This window comes from Ascaphus truei, chromosome 6 (assembly GCF_040206685.1).
Source record: "Ascaphus truei isolate aAscTru1 chromosome 6, aAscTru1.hap1, whole genome shotgun sequence".
Lineage (NCBI taxonomy): Eukaryota > Metazoa > Chordata > Amphibia > Anura > Ascaphidae > Ascaphus > Ascaphus truei.
In genome coordinates, this window is record NC_134488.1 from 98,656,568 (window position 1) to 98,671,654 (window position 15,087).

At 44.3% G+C, this 15,087-nt stretch overlaps 1 protein-coding gene across 2 annotated transcripts in view; it reads left to right on the plus strand.

Moving 5' to 3' along the window:
- The window catches only part of CA11 (carbonic anhydrase 11), a 159,375-nt gene that overhangs the window by 59,399 nt on the left and 84,889 nt on the right, over positions 1-15,087 (plus strand). For both annotated transcript variants that reach the window (XM_075605316.1, XM_075605317.1), the window contains exon 2: positions 10,022-10,096. In XM_075605316.1, coding sequence (XP_075461431.1) covers positions 10,022-10,096 — 75 coding nt within the window. The remainder of the gene's footprint in view (positions 1-10,021; positions 10,097-15,087) is intronic.

Sequence of the window (15,087 nt, forward strand, 5' to 3'; positions counted from 1 at the left end):
TGGGTCGGCGTTATCCAATCCCCTACCTCAGCACCGCGGTCGCACTTCGTTTGTGGTGAGCTACGCGTTACACCTGCATCCAGTTTGGGGATGACGCCCCTTCGCATATATCAGTACCCAGAAGAATTGCCTGGACTCATTTGGGACCGAGTTCCCACCACTACAATCAGTCTCTCACCTAGAGCCTGAAGGCTTTACTTATCGCCGCTCCCCTACATCCAGTTTGGGGATGACGCCCCCTTCACATATCGCAGTATCTGGAAGGATTGCACAAAACATCTTGGGACGCTGTCCCCAGCTAAGAGATAAGACTCAATGTTATTTCGCTATATATTAATATGTTATTTAAAGCTGATAACCAGCTTAGCTGGCAGCAACGAGTTGGAAAGGGCTGGAACAATGTTTAGTCAGTCTCCTGACAGGAGTAGGCATTTCGTTTTATGAGTTTGTTTCTTAAAGTGACGGTGTGTCAGAAATATTGAGTGTCACTGATATGAGTAAACGGCTGAATAGTTTATGGCTGGGTGCCTCCAATGTGTATTTATTAAAGCTGTAGTCCCCTACTGGGATGAAATAAAACAAGCAGAAGCCTGAGTTATGCACTACAATGTGACGTGTTATCCTTGTATTTCTCTAAATAACCGAGAAGACTGTACGCTACATAAAGGGAGCCGTTTGTCAAAAGAGGAAATATCCTCCCTTGGGTAACGCTCTAGCTCCCTGGAATCCAAGGTCGACGCCACAATCACCAGGCAATCTTTAATGGGTGTTGAGCTCAGGGAGGTGAAGTCCCAACTCCTTGACATTAAAGACAGACAGGAGGATGCAGAGAATAGAGACCGCCACAATAATCTCCAGGTTCGGGGGATCCCGGGATCTGAAACAGATATCAAGAGGTTATATCTGGATTTTGTGGTTTTTAGGGTCGAGCCAATTGAAGTTGAAATCCCCAAGAACTAGCAACTCACTCTTCTCATTCAGAGAGGAAATGGAGCCAAGAAACTGGGTGATATCAGTCAGGGACTGTAGAGGGGCTCTAGGGGGGCAGTAGATGCTAGCAACAAAGCTAGGCTTAGAAAAAGGGAGGCAGATTTTGCCAAATAGGATTTCAAAAGAGGATGGGTTTGGGGGAAAATGTAACAGTGTAAAATGTAAGGTGTCTGCAATATAAAATAACACCCCTCCTCCTCTCTTTGACCTATCTTTCCTAGAAAGGGAGTATCCCTGAATGGCGATATTTTAATCGGGAGTTTTAGGGATTAGCCATGTTTCTGTGAGAATGATGGCTTTGGGTTTATGCATAAGGCACCATGCCCTTAGTTCATCCAGTTTGGGCAGCAGGCTCCGGATATTTATGTGGGCGACAGATAGACCTTTTTGTTATTTGAAGGGGGTATTCTCAGGGGTATGGGACAGAGTTGAAAAGGGAGGGCCTGGGTTAAGTTCAATATCACCTGCTAATGAGAGTAAAAGTATTAGTAGAAATTTGAGTAGTTGTTTGGAAGTTGTACATTTGGGATGTTTGCCATTAGAGTGAGCGGTGGTTGGTGTGTTGGTTTTCAGAGTTCTCCATAACATTCAGTAGATAGTGCAAGGCTTTTGAGTAATCCAGGGTGTATGGTGATGTTGGGTGTGGGCCAGGAGGGAGGAGTTTGTATTGGATAGAGAGAGTAACATTTCCATGAGGCCACGAGAGAGAACAAAGTTGAGGTACATAGCAGGTTCATTATCACAGAGGTAGGTAATGTTGCATGAAGCTGTTGTGAGCCAAGTGTGTGCAGACTAAACAGCAGGGGTGTGCCTTTTCCTTGTCAAAATGTTTTGCTGCATTGCAATGTTTGGGCCTATTCAGGGTTTGCAGAAGGCTGAGTCTGTGGCCTCAAGGACACAGTTTCCCTTGTTAATTTCTTTGTCCTTCGTCACCCCAGATTTTTCTCCCAAAGACAGGTGAGTATCAGGATTGTCCCTCGGGAGACATATCCATGCTATTCTTTTTCCTTTCTGGTTTCCCCCCACCCCTGCATCCACCCCCCCCCCCTATTTTTGTTTCCACCTACTTTGCCCCTTGTCCCCATCCCTGAACAGCCGCTAGGTGTCGAGTAGAACAAAGGGTCAGAAATGCAAATGAAGATAGGCTATTTCAGCCTGTAGCCCCCTAGGACCAACTATGTGCATCTGCTAGAAACAGTCTGGAAGTCTCCCACGCTCCCCCCTGTAACTATCTACCACAAATGTATTCAATCATCCAGGTCCCCTAGAGCAGGGGGGCGCAAACTTTTTTCCCTGCGCCCCCCTGCCGGCTGTCCCCTCACTCCCGTGCCCCCCCCCAACCCCAACTTACCCGCGCTCCGGCGTAATGACGTCACGTTGCCATAGCAACGTGACGTCACATGACCTCGCAGCGTCATTTTGACGCCGCGTTGCCATGGTGACGCAGGAGGAAGCCGCCGGAGCCACGGGTAAGTATGGTTTACAGAGGCCCTGCAGCTCCCCGGGCACTTAATTTAAGTGCCTTCGGGAAGCGCGCGGGGCCTCTGTAAACCCCGCGCCCCCCGTCGGTAGTCTTCCGCCCCCCCTGGGGGTCGCGCCCCACAGTTTGCGCACCGCTGCCCTAGAGAAGGCTCCCATAACAGACATAGAAATAGCCCCCAAATACTAACGTACACTACATTTATTCTAGGCAAACTACTAAGAAATGTCAATTTATTATTATGCTGTTTTCCCTCCCCTGTTCCCGCCACCCCCTCTTCTTTTATGTATTTCCCCCTCCCCCGTCCCCCAATACCCACTCTTTAACGTTGCATTTCTGTATGTCTATGTGTAGCCCCTGTAAGTAAGAGCGGGCTACTTATCCTTCTCCTACTGGAGTAAGCCCTGGTAAGGGCAGGCGCCAGTAGTAACCATGGGTTTTCCCCCCTTCAAGCCCTGCCTGGAGTGATAGAGGCGGGCCCCCTGACTCTGTGCAGGCCTAGACAGAGGGGAGGTCCTGCTGACATCATGAGGGGCGGGGCTGACTCTATTTAGTGGCCAGTTCCTGTCAGTGACAGGTTGGTTCTTGTCTGTCCTGGGAGTTGGAGGAGAGGAGTGATGTTCTGTCCTACGTACAGAAGAGAGAGTAAGGAGACCAACATATGAGTTTGGAGAGTGAGCAGCAGCAGAGTGGACCAATGCCCCTCACCCTACTAAAGGGATGAGGGGGAGAATCAACCCCCACCCGAGGATACCCTCTGAGGTGGGCATAGGGGTATTGAGGCCCCCCACAGACCATCCTGCTGGGAAGCCTACTTGGAGGGAAGGAGAGGAGAGAACAGATCTGTACATTAGGGAGAACTGCTTCCTATGAACTGTTGACTTTGCATGAACTGCTGTGGGCTACCTCACCGTGTTGCAAGACAATAAAGACCTTGCTGATATTTTACCAAGAGACTGTGTGTGAGTTAAGGAGCATTCCCCCATGGGACCAGGGGTTTCTCTGTAAGGGTCCTATCCCACATCCCTGGGACTTATGGAGATGGAGGCGCTGCACCGTTGCTAGAAAGATGGAGGCATATACCCCTGAAGCCTGGTCCTATTGTCCCCAATACCAACGCGGGAGACTCAGGCCCTCCTGTTCCAAGCAGGTATGCACCACCAAGTACATGTAGCCAGCCCTCACTACACCCTAGATATGCTATCTGTGTCTGGGGGGGGACATGGGTTACATATGCCTTAAAAAACAATAAACATTTCAAGTTGGAAAAACAATGGGATGCGGACATTTTAATAATTCTGAAAAATGTGAAAATCTTTGATAAATACCTGTGGCATTTTATACATATGCATCTATGAATGAATCCTATTGGATTTTGTGTTACCGATATTTAAATACAAATATAGAATTAAAAGTGTCCCATTTGAGCGATGGGAAATATAGCTGTCTAACTCGGGCCACGTACAGTATAACTTAATTAAAAGTTGCTGAGTATGTGGGAATGCAAGTTTAAGGGGAGCAGTTATTGCTGTAAATCAAAGCCGTCACTGTAAATAACCGAATGCAGTTATAAATAATGCAACACAGCAGAAAAGATTAGACTGCAGAAGCAGGTAACACTGTATTTATATCACCTTGATGCTATCGGAAAATGGCAACCTGCCAGCAGATAACGCAAACATTAATAGATGCTATTATGGAACTTTGAAGATTCAAGTAAAGCAGGAGTTTATTACTGAATAATATTGTGTGTAATCGTATAAATTAATGCAGTGGTGATTACAGAGTACAGTAATGAAAAAAAAAGAGCATGTTATTGAATAAAATTGAACATTTCACTAAGTATTACAGTGCAGCCACAAATAACAGCATATAACCTAATACCGGGGGTGCTATAGAGAATAGAACAGTGAATATGAATAATAGATATCCGAATAGCCAGGCACTTATCTAGGAAAACGTGCTGGGTTTACATTAAAAGAAGTGAGCAGCTTTAATCACTTACTGTACTAGGCCACCAGCATGGACACCTTATAGAGAATACTAGGACCAAGCATATCACTTCCACTGTAAAAATGCTTAAGCACCAGTTCCTTATTGCATTTAGACAATATGAGTCTGCTGATATGTGTAGCCTTAAAGCTGCAGACCAAACAATATCCTACATGTGTGTTTTCTTTTATTTAAATAAATCTGTTCTGTACTATGAGAAAATACTTGTAGCATTTTTTTAAACAATGCTGAATGACATTTTTAATGTATTATAATGTAACAAGCATTTTTTGTTTCTATAGCAACAATTTACAAAGTCACATCCCCTTCCTCTTCTGAACCAGGCTCTGTCACACCCCTTTTTGAGCCCAGCCCTCTCTAACGTGCACCAATTGTATCTAGTGACTGCCTGGTCACATGATCTTCCCTAGAGAACTTTGCATCTTTGGTTCTCTTCTGCTGCACTCACAGCCATTTAGTGAACCCCTGTGCCGAATCTTCGCCGATCGATCACAGAAGAACGGATCGATCGGCAACTTAGCTTTTTACTTATGATTGTGTCGATTGTATTGATGCACATATTAAAGGGGGGGAAATGAAAAAAAAAAACGGCAGCTTGGACTGCTGCTTTTAAAGTGGGGTGGAGAATTGGGTGTGTAATACGGAATTTGATCGGAAGCCAGGAGAGGTATTTCAGCAGGAGAGGTGCTGATACAGATTTAGGAAAAAGAGTAAGGTCTGTATTATAGTAAGCGCGTGCGTGCATAAATGACAAATACCTGTCTCCCTAGATGTTGGCGCGGCAGCTGTGTGGAAAGACAAAGAAATTAGTCTTTTTGAGCGGCTGCCGTGCCACGTGACACTGTGAGCCAATCACAGTGAGGCAGGAAAAATAACTACCCTTGTGATGTTATGGCCACGCCTCCTAGTCGTGCGCATCATCGTTTGACCTATATACACAAAACGCTTGCACCACGCGCATGCGCGCTTACTATAATTCCAGCCTAAAGTGATTCTAGCAGCAGCGTTTAGGATAGATTGAAGGGGAGACAGGTAAGAGGCAGGAAGGACAGCCATAGAAGGTTACAATAGTTGAGAAGGGAGAGAATGAGGGTCTGTGTTAGAGTTTTAGCAGTAGAGCGACAGAGGAAAGGCGTATCTTTGCAATGTTACGGAGGAAAAAAGAACAGGTTTTAGATACATTGTGAATGTGAGAGGGGAATGTGAGAGAAGAGTCAAATGTTACACCTAAGCAGTGTGCTTGTGATACAGGGTGTATGATAGTGCTGCCAACGGTAATGTTGAAGTCGGCAGTAGGGCCAGGCTTGGGAGGAAGTATGAGGGCTCCATTTTTGACATGTTAAGTTTGAGTCGGCAGAGGGCTATCCAGGATGATATATAGGAGACCGATATTCAGAGACTTTGATCTGTACAGTAGGTGTAAGGTCAGGGGTTTAAATGTAAATGTGGCTGTCATCAGCTTGGATGATATTTGAGCACAAGAGATGTGATAAGGTCACCTAGAGAGAGTGTGTAGAGAGAAAAGGGAAGAGGTCACAGGACAGAGCCCTGGGGTACACCCACAAGAAGATCGACAGAGGAGGAGGAGGTGTTAGCAAACGAGACACTGCAATGGGTGAGGTAAGAGGAAATCCAGGATAGGTCTCTTTTACAGATACCAAGAGTAGGGAGAATGTGAAGAAGAGGGTGGTCCACAGTATCAAAGGTTGCAGAGAGGTCAAGCAATATGAGCAGAGTGTTATGACTTTGTCTTTGGCAGCATGGAGGTCATCAGGTATTCTAGTGAGGGCCGTTTTAGTGAAGTAAGTAGTGCGGAAGCCAGATTGTAGAGGATCTTGGATAGAATAGGATGTGCGAAAATAGAGCAAGTGCGAGAATACAAGGCGTTCCAGGACTTTAGAGGCAAAGGCAGGAGGAAGACAGGACGATAGTTAGTGAGACAGGTAGGGTCAAGCGTGCTGTTTTTGAGTAAGGCCGAGTTGAGGCGTGCGGACGCTCAGCGCTGAGCCCCTGCATCCTCAATGAGGATGCCTTGAGAGGGGGCTCGCGCGAGCGTCTGCAGGCGTGCGGAGGCTTTGGAGTTTTCAGCTGAGCGCCAAGCTGTTTTTCAGCGCGCTGTCGGCTGAAAACCTCCAATGAGAGTGGGGCTGCGTCAACGTCACGGCGCCGTGACGTTGGCGCCGTGACGTCGACGTCAGTGCGTCGCGGGCGATTGGCCCAGCGACGTCACTGCCCCGCCTCCCTCAGTCTCCCCCCACCTCCGATCGCGGACGCTGGCTCGCCTGTATGTGCGTGGAATCGCACAGCTTCTGCAGGCGAGCCTCAGCGTCCGCGCGGTTCAGCCTGGCTCCCCCCCTCTATGGCCCGGGCCTAAGGGTATAACTGTTGCGTGTTTCAAGGAGGAGCGAAAGGTACCAGAGTAGAGGGAGGCATTGAAAATATGAGTGAGCGTAGGAATTATAGTAGTAGCAAGAGGTTTGAGGAGATGGGAGGCAATGCGGTCGAAAAGGCAAGTGGTAGAGGGAGAAGAGGAGATCAGCAGCAATGCATCCTCTGTGACAGCAGAAAACGAGTTGATGAAGGCAGGAGGAGAGTTGGGAAGAGGTGTAGACTGAGGAGAATAGTGAGGGGATCACTTGACGTATAGAATCCACCTTTGTTGTGAAATAGACAGCAAAGTCCTGAGGTGACATGCAGGAAGAAAAACAGGTTACAGACGGTGGTCTGAGTAGAGGTCAAAGGCAGAGAAGAGTCGGCGTGGCTTACACAGTGAAGAAAAGTAGGTTTTGTTTAGCTTGGGTGAGGGCAGAGTTGAAACAGGATAGGATACATTTACAGTGAAGGAAGTCTGGTAAAGCATGAGATTTCCTCCAGAGGCATTAAAACAAATGAGTGCAGGAGCGGATCATGAACGTGTGACAGTTTAGCCAGGGTCTGGGGTTAGAAGGGTGAGAACGTCAGAGAGAAAGCGGGGCATGTAGATCAAGAGATCAGGGCAGAGTGTGCAGTTCCTGACCAGGTTGTGAGAGTTTGGAGCAGAGAGAGGAGAAGGAGGAGCGCGAAGTGGAATCAGAGGTGGTAGATTAATACTGTAGATCGCTCTGCAGAAACGAGGGGTAGATGGGGGTGGAGAAGGGGGGAAAATGTGACAGAAAGAAGATGAGATGATGATCAGAGAGAGGAAAGGGGGAAATGGAGAAATCAAAGAGAGAAAAAGTTTTCGTGAAAACTAGACAGACAGCGAGCGAAACTTGTGTGTGCATCGTATTTAAAGTCTCAGCATAAAAGTAAATCTAGCGGTTCTAGAGAATTTTTTAATTAGCATATTAAACTAAATTGCAAAGCACATTGACTTAATGCGCGGAGAATAGTCTGTGAACCCTGACTGAGCTGCAGCGTTTTTTGTGGCTCAAAAAGGGCAAATGTTGCATTGTTCACAACCGCACAGTTTCTCACATTTCGCCACGAGTGAGAGTTTGGGACTACATTCCTTTACAAGTATTAAGGCTATAGAGCAGGGGAGGCCCACTCCAGTCCTCAAGGGCCACCAACAGGTCAGGCTTTAAGGATATCCCTGCTTCAGCCCAGGTGGCTCAATCACTGATTGTTGGTGGCCCTTGAGGACTGGAGTGGGCCTCCCCTGCTATAGAGTAACAGTAATGCAGTTATCCAGTGATTAATTGTTAATAGGCTGCTCTGGGTAGGGTGGTCACACAGTTCAGTTAACAGAACGAATCATTACAGTGCCTGTCTGATAAGGGGGGATGCCTGAGTGGTTTCATCATTTCTGGTCAGTCACAATGCATTAATAACACAATTTAATAAAATCATTGCTGTCAGCTAAATATAGTCACACCAAAAGGTTGTGAGTGCATGGCCTCTAGTGCTGGATATCTCAGACATCTCCACAATGTCACAAAGAGTAATTGCCCACAAATATATAAAAAGCTGAAAAAGGTTATTTTCCAGGGCCACTTACATGGAAACAACTGAACCTCTAGCTTGTTTTTAATTATCATATTTTATATGAAAGTTCCTGTGTCCTTGTGCAAAAACTGTTATGCATCTGGATAAAACATATAGCCATCAAAAATCAAATTCAGCATTTTACGCTTGTTCTGTGTATCCAGTCAGTAACATGGCTCCATGTTCTTATTTTCAGATGTTCATCCCCAATAAAGTGTGCTTTATTTTTTTAATATATCCAGAATAACTAAATGCATATTATGTGAAGTGCATTAAAATTAGTTATACAATATTTTTTTTGGAGCAGAATAGAGTTTTGCTATGAAAGGAAACAAAGCTTTATGGAGCCCATTTCAAAACTGTACACTATAATTATGTCACAAGAGCAGAAAGCGAGAGTTCGCTTTTAACATAGATCTCCTTTTCCAATAAAAGGAATGACCGTAGTAAAATAGCAATATTAAAATATATGTTTCTCAATGCTACCCGTTAACAGCATTACATTTCAAAACTGTATATATATATACATGATTGTTTTCCTCAATTGCTATAAAGCCTTCTTACCAACCATTTATATGCAATGCAATTATTAGGCTTATGAATGTATGGGCTCATTAATTTTCAAAGAAGGGAAATGAAATATACATTTCAAAGCAGCATATCATGTTCAAGGGGAAATCAGATTGTAAAATGAAATTGAGTTTTAGTTAAACTTGTAGCTCCACAATGCTCTGTGTATAGAACACACAAGTATTTGCCAGCTATGCAATGTTCATCTTGCCACATATTAGTACCAAAGAGTGTTCCTATCACCAGCAATTGGTTAGTTGATGTACAGTATGGAAAAGTGAGAGCGCTGAGGGCTCAACAAATGTGTAAAATGCTAGGGATCTAATAATAATGTATTGCCTGTGTGTTCTTAAACGTAGGCTGAATTTCATTGTGATTAAGGAAACATCCTCCTGGAGAAACCAGAACAATTTGACATATTTCAGCACCAAATCAGGAAGTATATCTTCAGATTGCAGGACGTATTTGGTCATAATTCTCAAGAATACTTTGAGGTACATTTTCTATAGAAACATTATACTGGCCAGGCACTCGCAAAATACATAGACATGAAAGGGGGAAAACGATATAATAAATAGGTGCACCAACCACAGGGCAATTGTTCATACTTCACACAAATCCAAATGAATCAAGCACAGAGCAAGTTGGGCACTCTAAAAAAACGTGAATTTATTCGTATGCAAAAACCAATGTTTCAGCTTTGGCATGAACCTTCTTTACCAAAGACACCTAGTTGCAAAACTGAAGCAAAACCGGTGCAAAAATCAGCACCATATTTATCACAGAAAAGGAATCCCATTGAACGTTTACTTTTATAACAAATCTGGTGCAATTCACTAGCACTAATTTTGCCCCAGGTTTGCTGCCAGGAAACTTAAGTAGATAACCTCCTGTATGTGGATTATCAAGGGAAGAGGTGCAGGGCATGACATGCTGCTTTACTTTTTTGTCCTCCTTGTCCCTCACCCAAATGTGTTAATGTTATTTTTTTTATGACCACAGCACAGTTCAGCCCAGCTAAGACTTATGAAGAATGGTGGGCGTACAAGGAGGCCGTCCAAGGGAGTTTTGTGCCAGGTATGTATGATCCCCACCCATCTCCAATCTTCATGTTTTACAGTATAACTATTGATGCTAAGAAGGTTAAGCATAACACCCTACAAAATGTACTGTATGAAGCATGTCTTATTAGCGCGTGTAGCCCCGCGAATTATTCCATCCTTTTGCTTCCGCATGATGCATCACATTTCTGAAGGTTGTTTTAAAGTTTCATTTGCCAATAGTTTATTTAATGGAAAGATTTATCCCCTCCCTGTATATTAAGACAAGAGTGGTGTCCTTCAGGGGGAAACAATCTGCACAAGATATATAAAACCAAATCCAAGGGAAAGCAATATGGTTTCTGCCTTTTGGGGCATCTACTGTCGAAGACCCAACTTTGCTTTGATACATTGACAGCCTGAGATTTACTTTTCATTTTAATGTATAAATCAAGTCACGTTTTGTACTTCTTTCTATTGCCCTACTTAACCACTTGCTCACTGGTGCAAGAAGGGGAAGACTATAAGTGCCATGATACTGTACATTGTATTTTATTATTTATTTATAAAAAATGTTTCAACAGGAAGTAATACATTGAGAGTTACCTCTCGTTTTCACGTATGTCCTGGGAATAGTTATGATAATACCTGGTTACATTAAATGAACAAGGTTATACATTAAATTTAAAGACATTGAATGAACAGTAAAGATAATATATATTATAGGCATAGAATGATGGACTTTAAGTTGTTTGGAAATGGCCTTATAACCCTTCCCAGATTGATGGGCAGCAACAATTGCTTCTCTAAGATCATTGCTGATGTCTTTCCTCCTTGGCATTGTGTTAACACACACCTGAATGCTCCAGACCAGCAAACTGCAAAAACTTCGGCTTTTATAGAGGTGGTCACACTTGCTGATGACCAATTAATCAAGGGCATTTGATTAGCAGCACCTGTCTGCTGCATAGCATCTCAATTCCTATGGAATCAGTAAGGGTGTACTTAGTTTTTCACACATAGCTTCTCCATTTTGGCTTTTTTTTTTTTTAGTATAAATCATGACACGGTGTAATATGTCGTGTTGTTGTTCATCTAAGGTTTTATTTACCTAATTTTTAGACCTGCTATGGAACAGATGATTGTTATTATGTCCTGACTTTCTTTTTCACACAACTGTATATTTATTTGAAGAGAGGCTTTGACAGTCCACGTCCCTTATCCTGCAGATTTTGCTTGTGCTTTAGTAATGTCATGTCTATAAAACGTTGCCCTTCAGTTAGACAATGTTGTTGGGTATTTAATTTAGTTAGTGGGCACAAATAACTCCAAAGCGTCTACCGAATTATTATTTATTTATAATAGTAAAATGTATTCCACTGTACTTTTAAGTACAGCTGTTTCGTTAATAAAACATCATCCAGTGCATTCGAGATCAAAGAAAAGGCAAAAAATGTTAACAAAGCAGAATAACCTGTTGACCTATAGCATTTAGGCAGAAAATATCTGGCACCCTTCACTAAATAGGATTAAATGATTGCAATACATATAATATATTGTAGCAGGGAATACTGGTTATTGGATGCCAATCAAACATTGTGACTGTTGTCCCATTTCGTATTTTGCTAAAGTCCCAAATCTGTGTAGTGCTTATCTTATGTGATACTTATTGTGCTTCTATTTTATCCAGTCCGCTCACTGCCAGCAATTTAGCATGAAGCTCTGTTGCTGCTCTGGTGCTGGGCTTCCTGCGTGGAAGCTCGCGGGAGAGGACGGGCCGGCCTGAGGCAGGGGGGGAGTACCCGCGCAGTCAGGCATGTCCGCTCCCTGCCAGCACTTGCAGCAGCGGAGCTCCGTGTCAGCGCTGGCCCTCCCACGAGTCAGCAGGAGGAGCTTTTCTGCTCAGCTGCTGGTGGGAGATGGCTGGAAAAGGCTAAGGTGTCAGCGTGGAGAGCAGGACTGCGCCTGGCTCGCCCAGCAGGGGAGATGCGGAGGTGCAATGTCTCTGTGCAGAAAAACGTGTAGTTCCTGAAAGGGCAGGGAGAATATACCAAGTAAGTGCACAGAAACACTTGCACAGAAACACGTGCATTAGTAGGCTGGGATTGCGTTACATGTGCGGGGAGGGCTGTCTGTGCATAATGGAGACATTTCGCTTGAAGTTATGTGATTCATGCACAGAATAATGCAAGCTCCTCACAGGGGTGTACTCACTGCAGGAAAATATATGATTTAATCATTTTACATTACGCAGTATATCTGATTTCATTCCATCTAATCAAACTGATCTGCATAAGTATATCATTGTACATATAATCACACTGTGACGGTGAAGAGGTAGCCAGGCTAGCTAATAAAGGTTAAGCCCGTTTGGTTACCTCTGATCCATGTTTTGGGGTTCAGCAGTGTCAGCTCTTGGACCCAACTGTTGTAAAAGCATGGCCTGTAATTATGCGACAATAAATACATTTTTGTTTTTTTACCTTTCCAGGGATACCAGCAAACAGGGATTGCTGTGGTATGAGTTTCAGGGGGAAGATTTGTGGAGAAAGTGTTGTCAGATTGTGTCTATCTAGTCAGGGCCCAGAGTTGCTGGTTCCCCTAAAAATAATATCTCCTATTGAAAACGCTTGCGCAACTCACCACTAGGGGTCCCTGCTTCAGCACAGCCCAGAAAGGTAAATGGGGCTTAGGAATGTGAGGTGTTCCTGAAACAGTCAATGGGTCCCTAGGTTAATAGGGATACCCAGTAAACGCCCAGGTCACCCAGAACCGGTATAGGGGTTCTGGGGGGTACTCCAACCATCTACAAGGTTGTGAGGGGACTTTTAAAAGTCCAGCCCTAAGTTTATTGTATAGAGTGTGGGGAATATGGCTAGTAAGAAATAACGTGCAGCTTCTTATTCTATTTCCCATAACCAAAATACTTAGGATATTTTTAAAGTGTATATTTTATGTAACAGTGTATTTTAAAACATATGCTTGTGCACAGAGATGAGCTGAGACTTTCAGAGCCAGTATTCTGAGTGAGCCAGTGGGCTACCAGCTTGGGTGTCACTATGTCTACTCATATGGTGGAGATGAAAGCCACAGAGGATGTGTCTGAGGTGTCAAGACCATTTGGACAGGAGGGAAGGACAAGTATCCACATCCTGGGATCAATGGACGCTCTTTGCATTTCCATTGATCCTACCAGACTGGCAGGAGCCTACCACCACGGGTGGCATTGAGGGAACCAGTGCCAGAAGTGCCAAATTGCCCATGCCCCTGGGTTCATTCAGATTGCCGGTAACCCTATTGGGTCTAACAGTTTGTCTCGGATTGGGTGCTTAGAATATTCTCACGCTTCTGATAGGGGGCTAGTATTCTGTGAATGAAAGTCAGATGTATTATAACACCCCTTGCACAAATCAGATTAGGTGTTTTCCAGTGTTCTCCAAACTCTCTCAAAGTTTTCTAAGATTCTAAGCACCAAGTGAATTCCAGCCCTTTGGAGAGAGAGAGAGAGGTGAGCTGTTGTGTTTGGAACTGCAGGTTGATTTCAGTTGCAAGACTTTTTAGGGTAAGCTTTGGATTGATAAGCCCTATACCTAGGAAAGTATATTTTTTCAACCCCAATTCCCCAGTAAGTGTGTTTTTTGTCTGTATTTTGTGTAACATTGTGTGTTAGCCTTTTCCTGTGAATACATTTATCATTTATTTCATTAACTTGCTTTGCTCAATGCATGATCCTGGTAAAAAGGTGTGAATGGCCTCGTTTCCCGTGACACAAACAATACCATGTTTACATCTTGTCTCTTTATTTGCAAGTCATACATTAATTTTGATCATAAATGAACATTAGCTGACTTTGTTCCCTAGGCATGAAGCGAATCATTAACTTCATTGACCTAATTGTGGTCCTGTTAACCTCATTGCCGTCCCACCCTGGGATCACCTTAATCTGATGAATAACTATCATATTTAGCATGGGTGGAATAACATGATACTACGAAAGAGGTGCCCATACAGTAGTAATAATATAGGTGCAATATAGAGTATGTCTGACTCCTTCTTGAAGGTGTGATGTTCTGTCCTCAGAATGATGCAAGAAGTTCCTCAGTATGGGGTTAGACTACAGCCCCAGTCCTCACTGATGCACACGTGCCTGGTGGCCTGGCGGTCAACCATCTGGTTTTTTATTCCACGTCTAGTGGTTTGTTGTGGTCCGATGGTGTGCACTTGTCGGACATCGGCTTGGACTTGTTTAATAATGTGTTGTGTTGGTAAGGTCCTTTGTGGGTCTGGCGGTATGTGTCTCGTTTAAAGGGGGTCAAATTTGGGGGGGTAAGTGCTTGACCTTGCCAGATGGGGCTCTGTGCTGGTAAAGACCGGTGGGGCTGGGAGTGGCAGAGACATTTAAACATGACTTCTGAGAGACACACACGCTAACGGACGGATCATTTTGAGGGTCACGGTGTCATCGGTTCAAGGACCTCTGACCTTTCATCCATTGAGCGAGCACTATGGCAGCGGTGTGCATTTATCCAATTGCTTAATGTGTAAATAAAAAGCCGCGGCCTTTTACCTCCAGACCTGGTCTCTGTTGTTAATTGTTTGTGTTTATATGGGTAACAAGTAATGTGGGAGGGGAAGGAGCTTTCTCGCAGTTTCCCTGACCCCTTTGCGAGGGGCCGCCGTGACCGGGGGACCAGGCTCTCTTCTCACCTCCCTGACCGCTGTCCTTCTCGCTGGTGGGAACGGGGGATGACCTGGTCAAGGGGCGAGAAAGGGGGAGGTGCGAGGGAGGTCTTAAAGGCCCACTGGCAGGGCAAGCGATCAGTCCGCTCCCTGCAATCAATTACCCACCCGTCCCTTGTTTATGAATATTGTTAGCATCGTTTTGTGTTACAGTGTGAAGTTCAATATAATTTGACAAAAAAAATAATAATAATAAAATAAAAAACATGCCAAGAAGAACTGAAGTTTTTTGATGATGGGGAGACGAATCTCCATTTTGTATACTCATGTAGGGTCGAGTCGGACAGT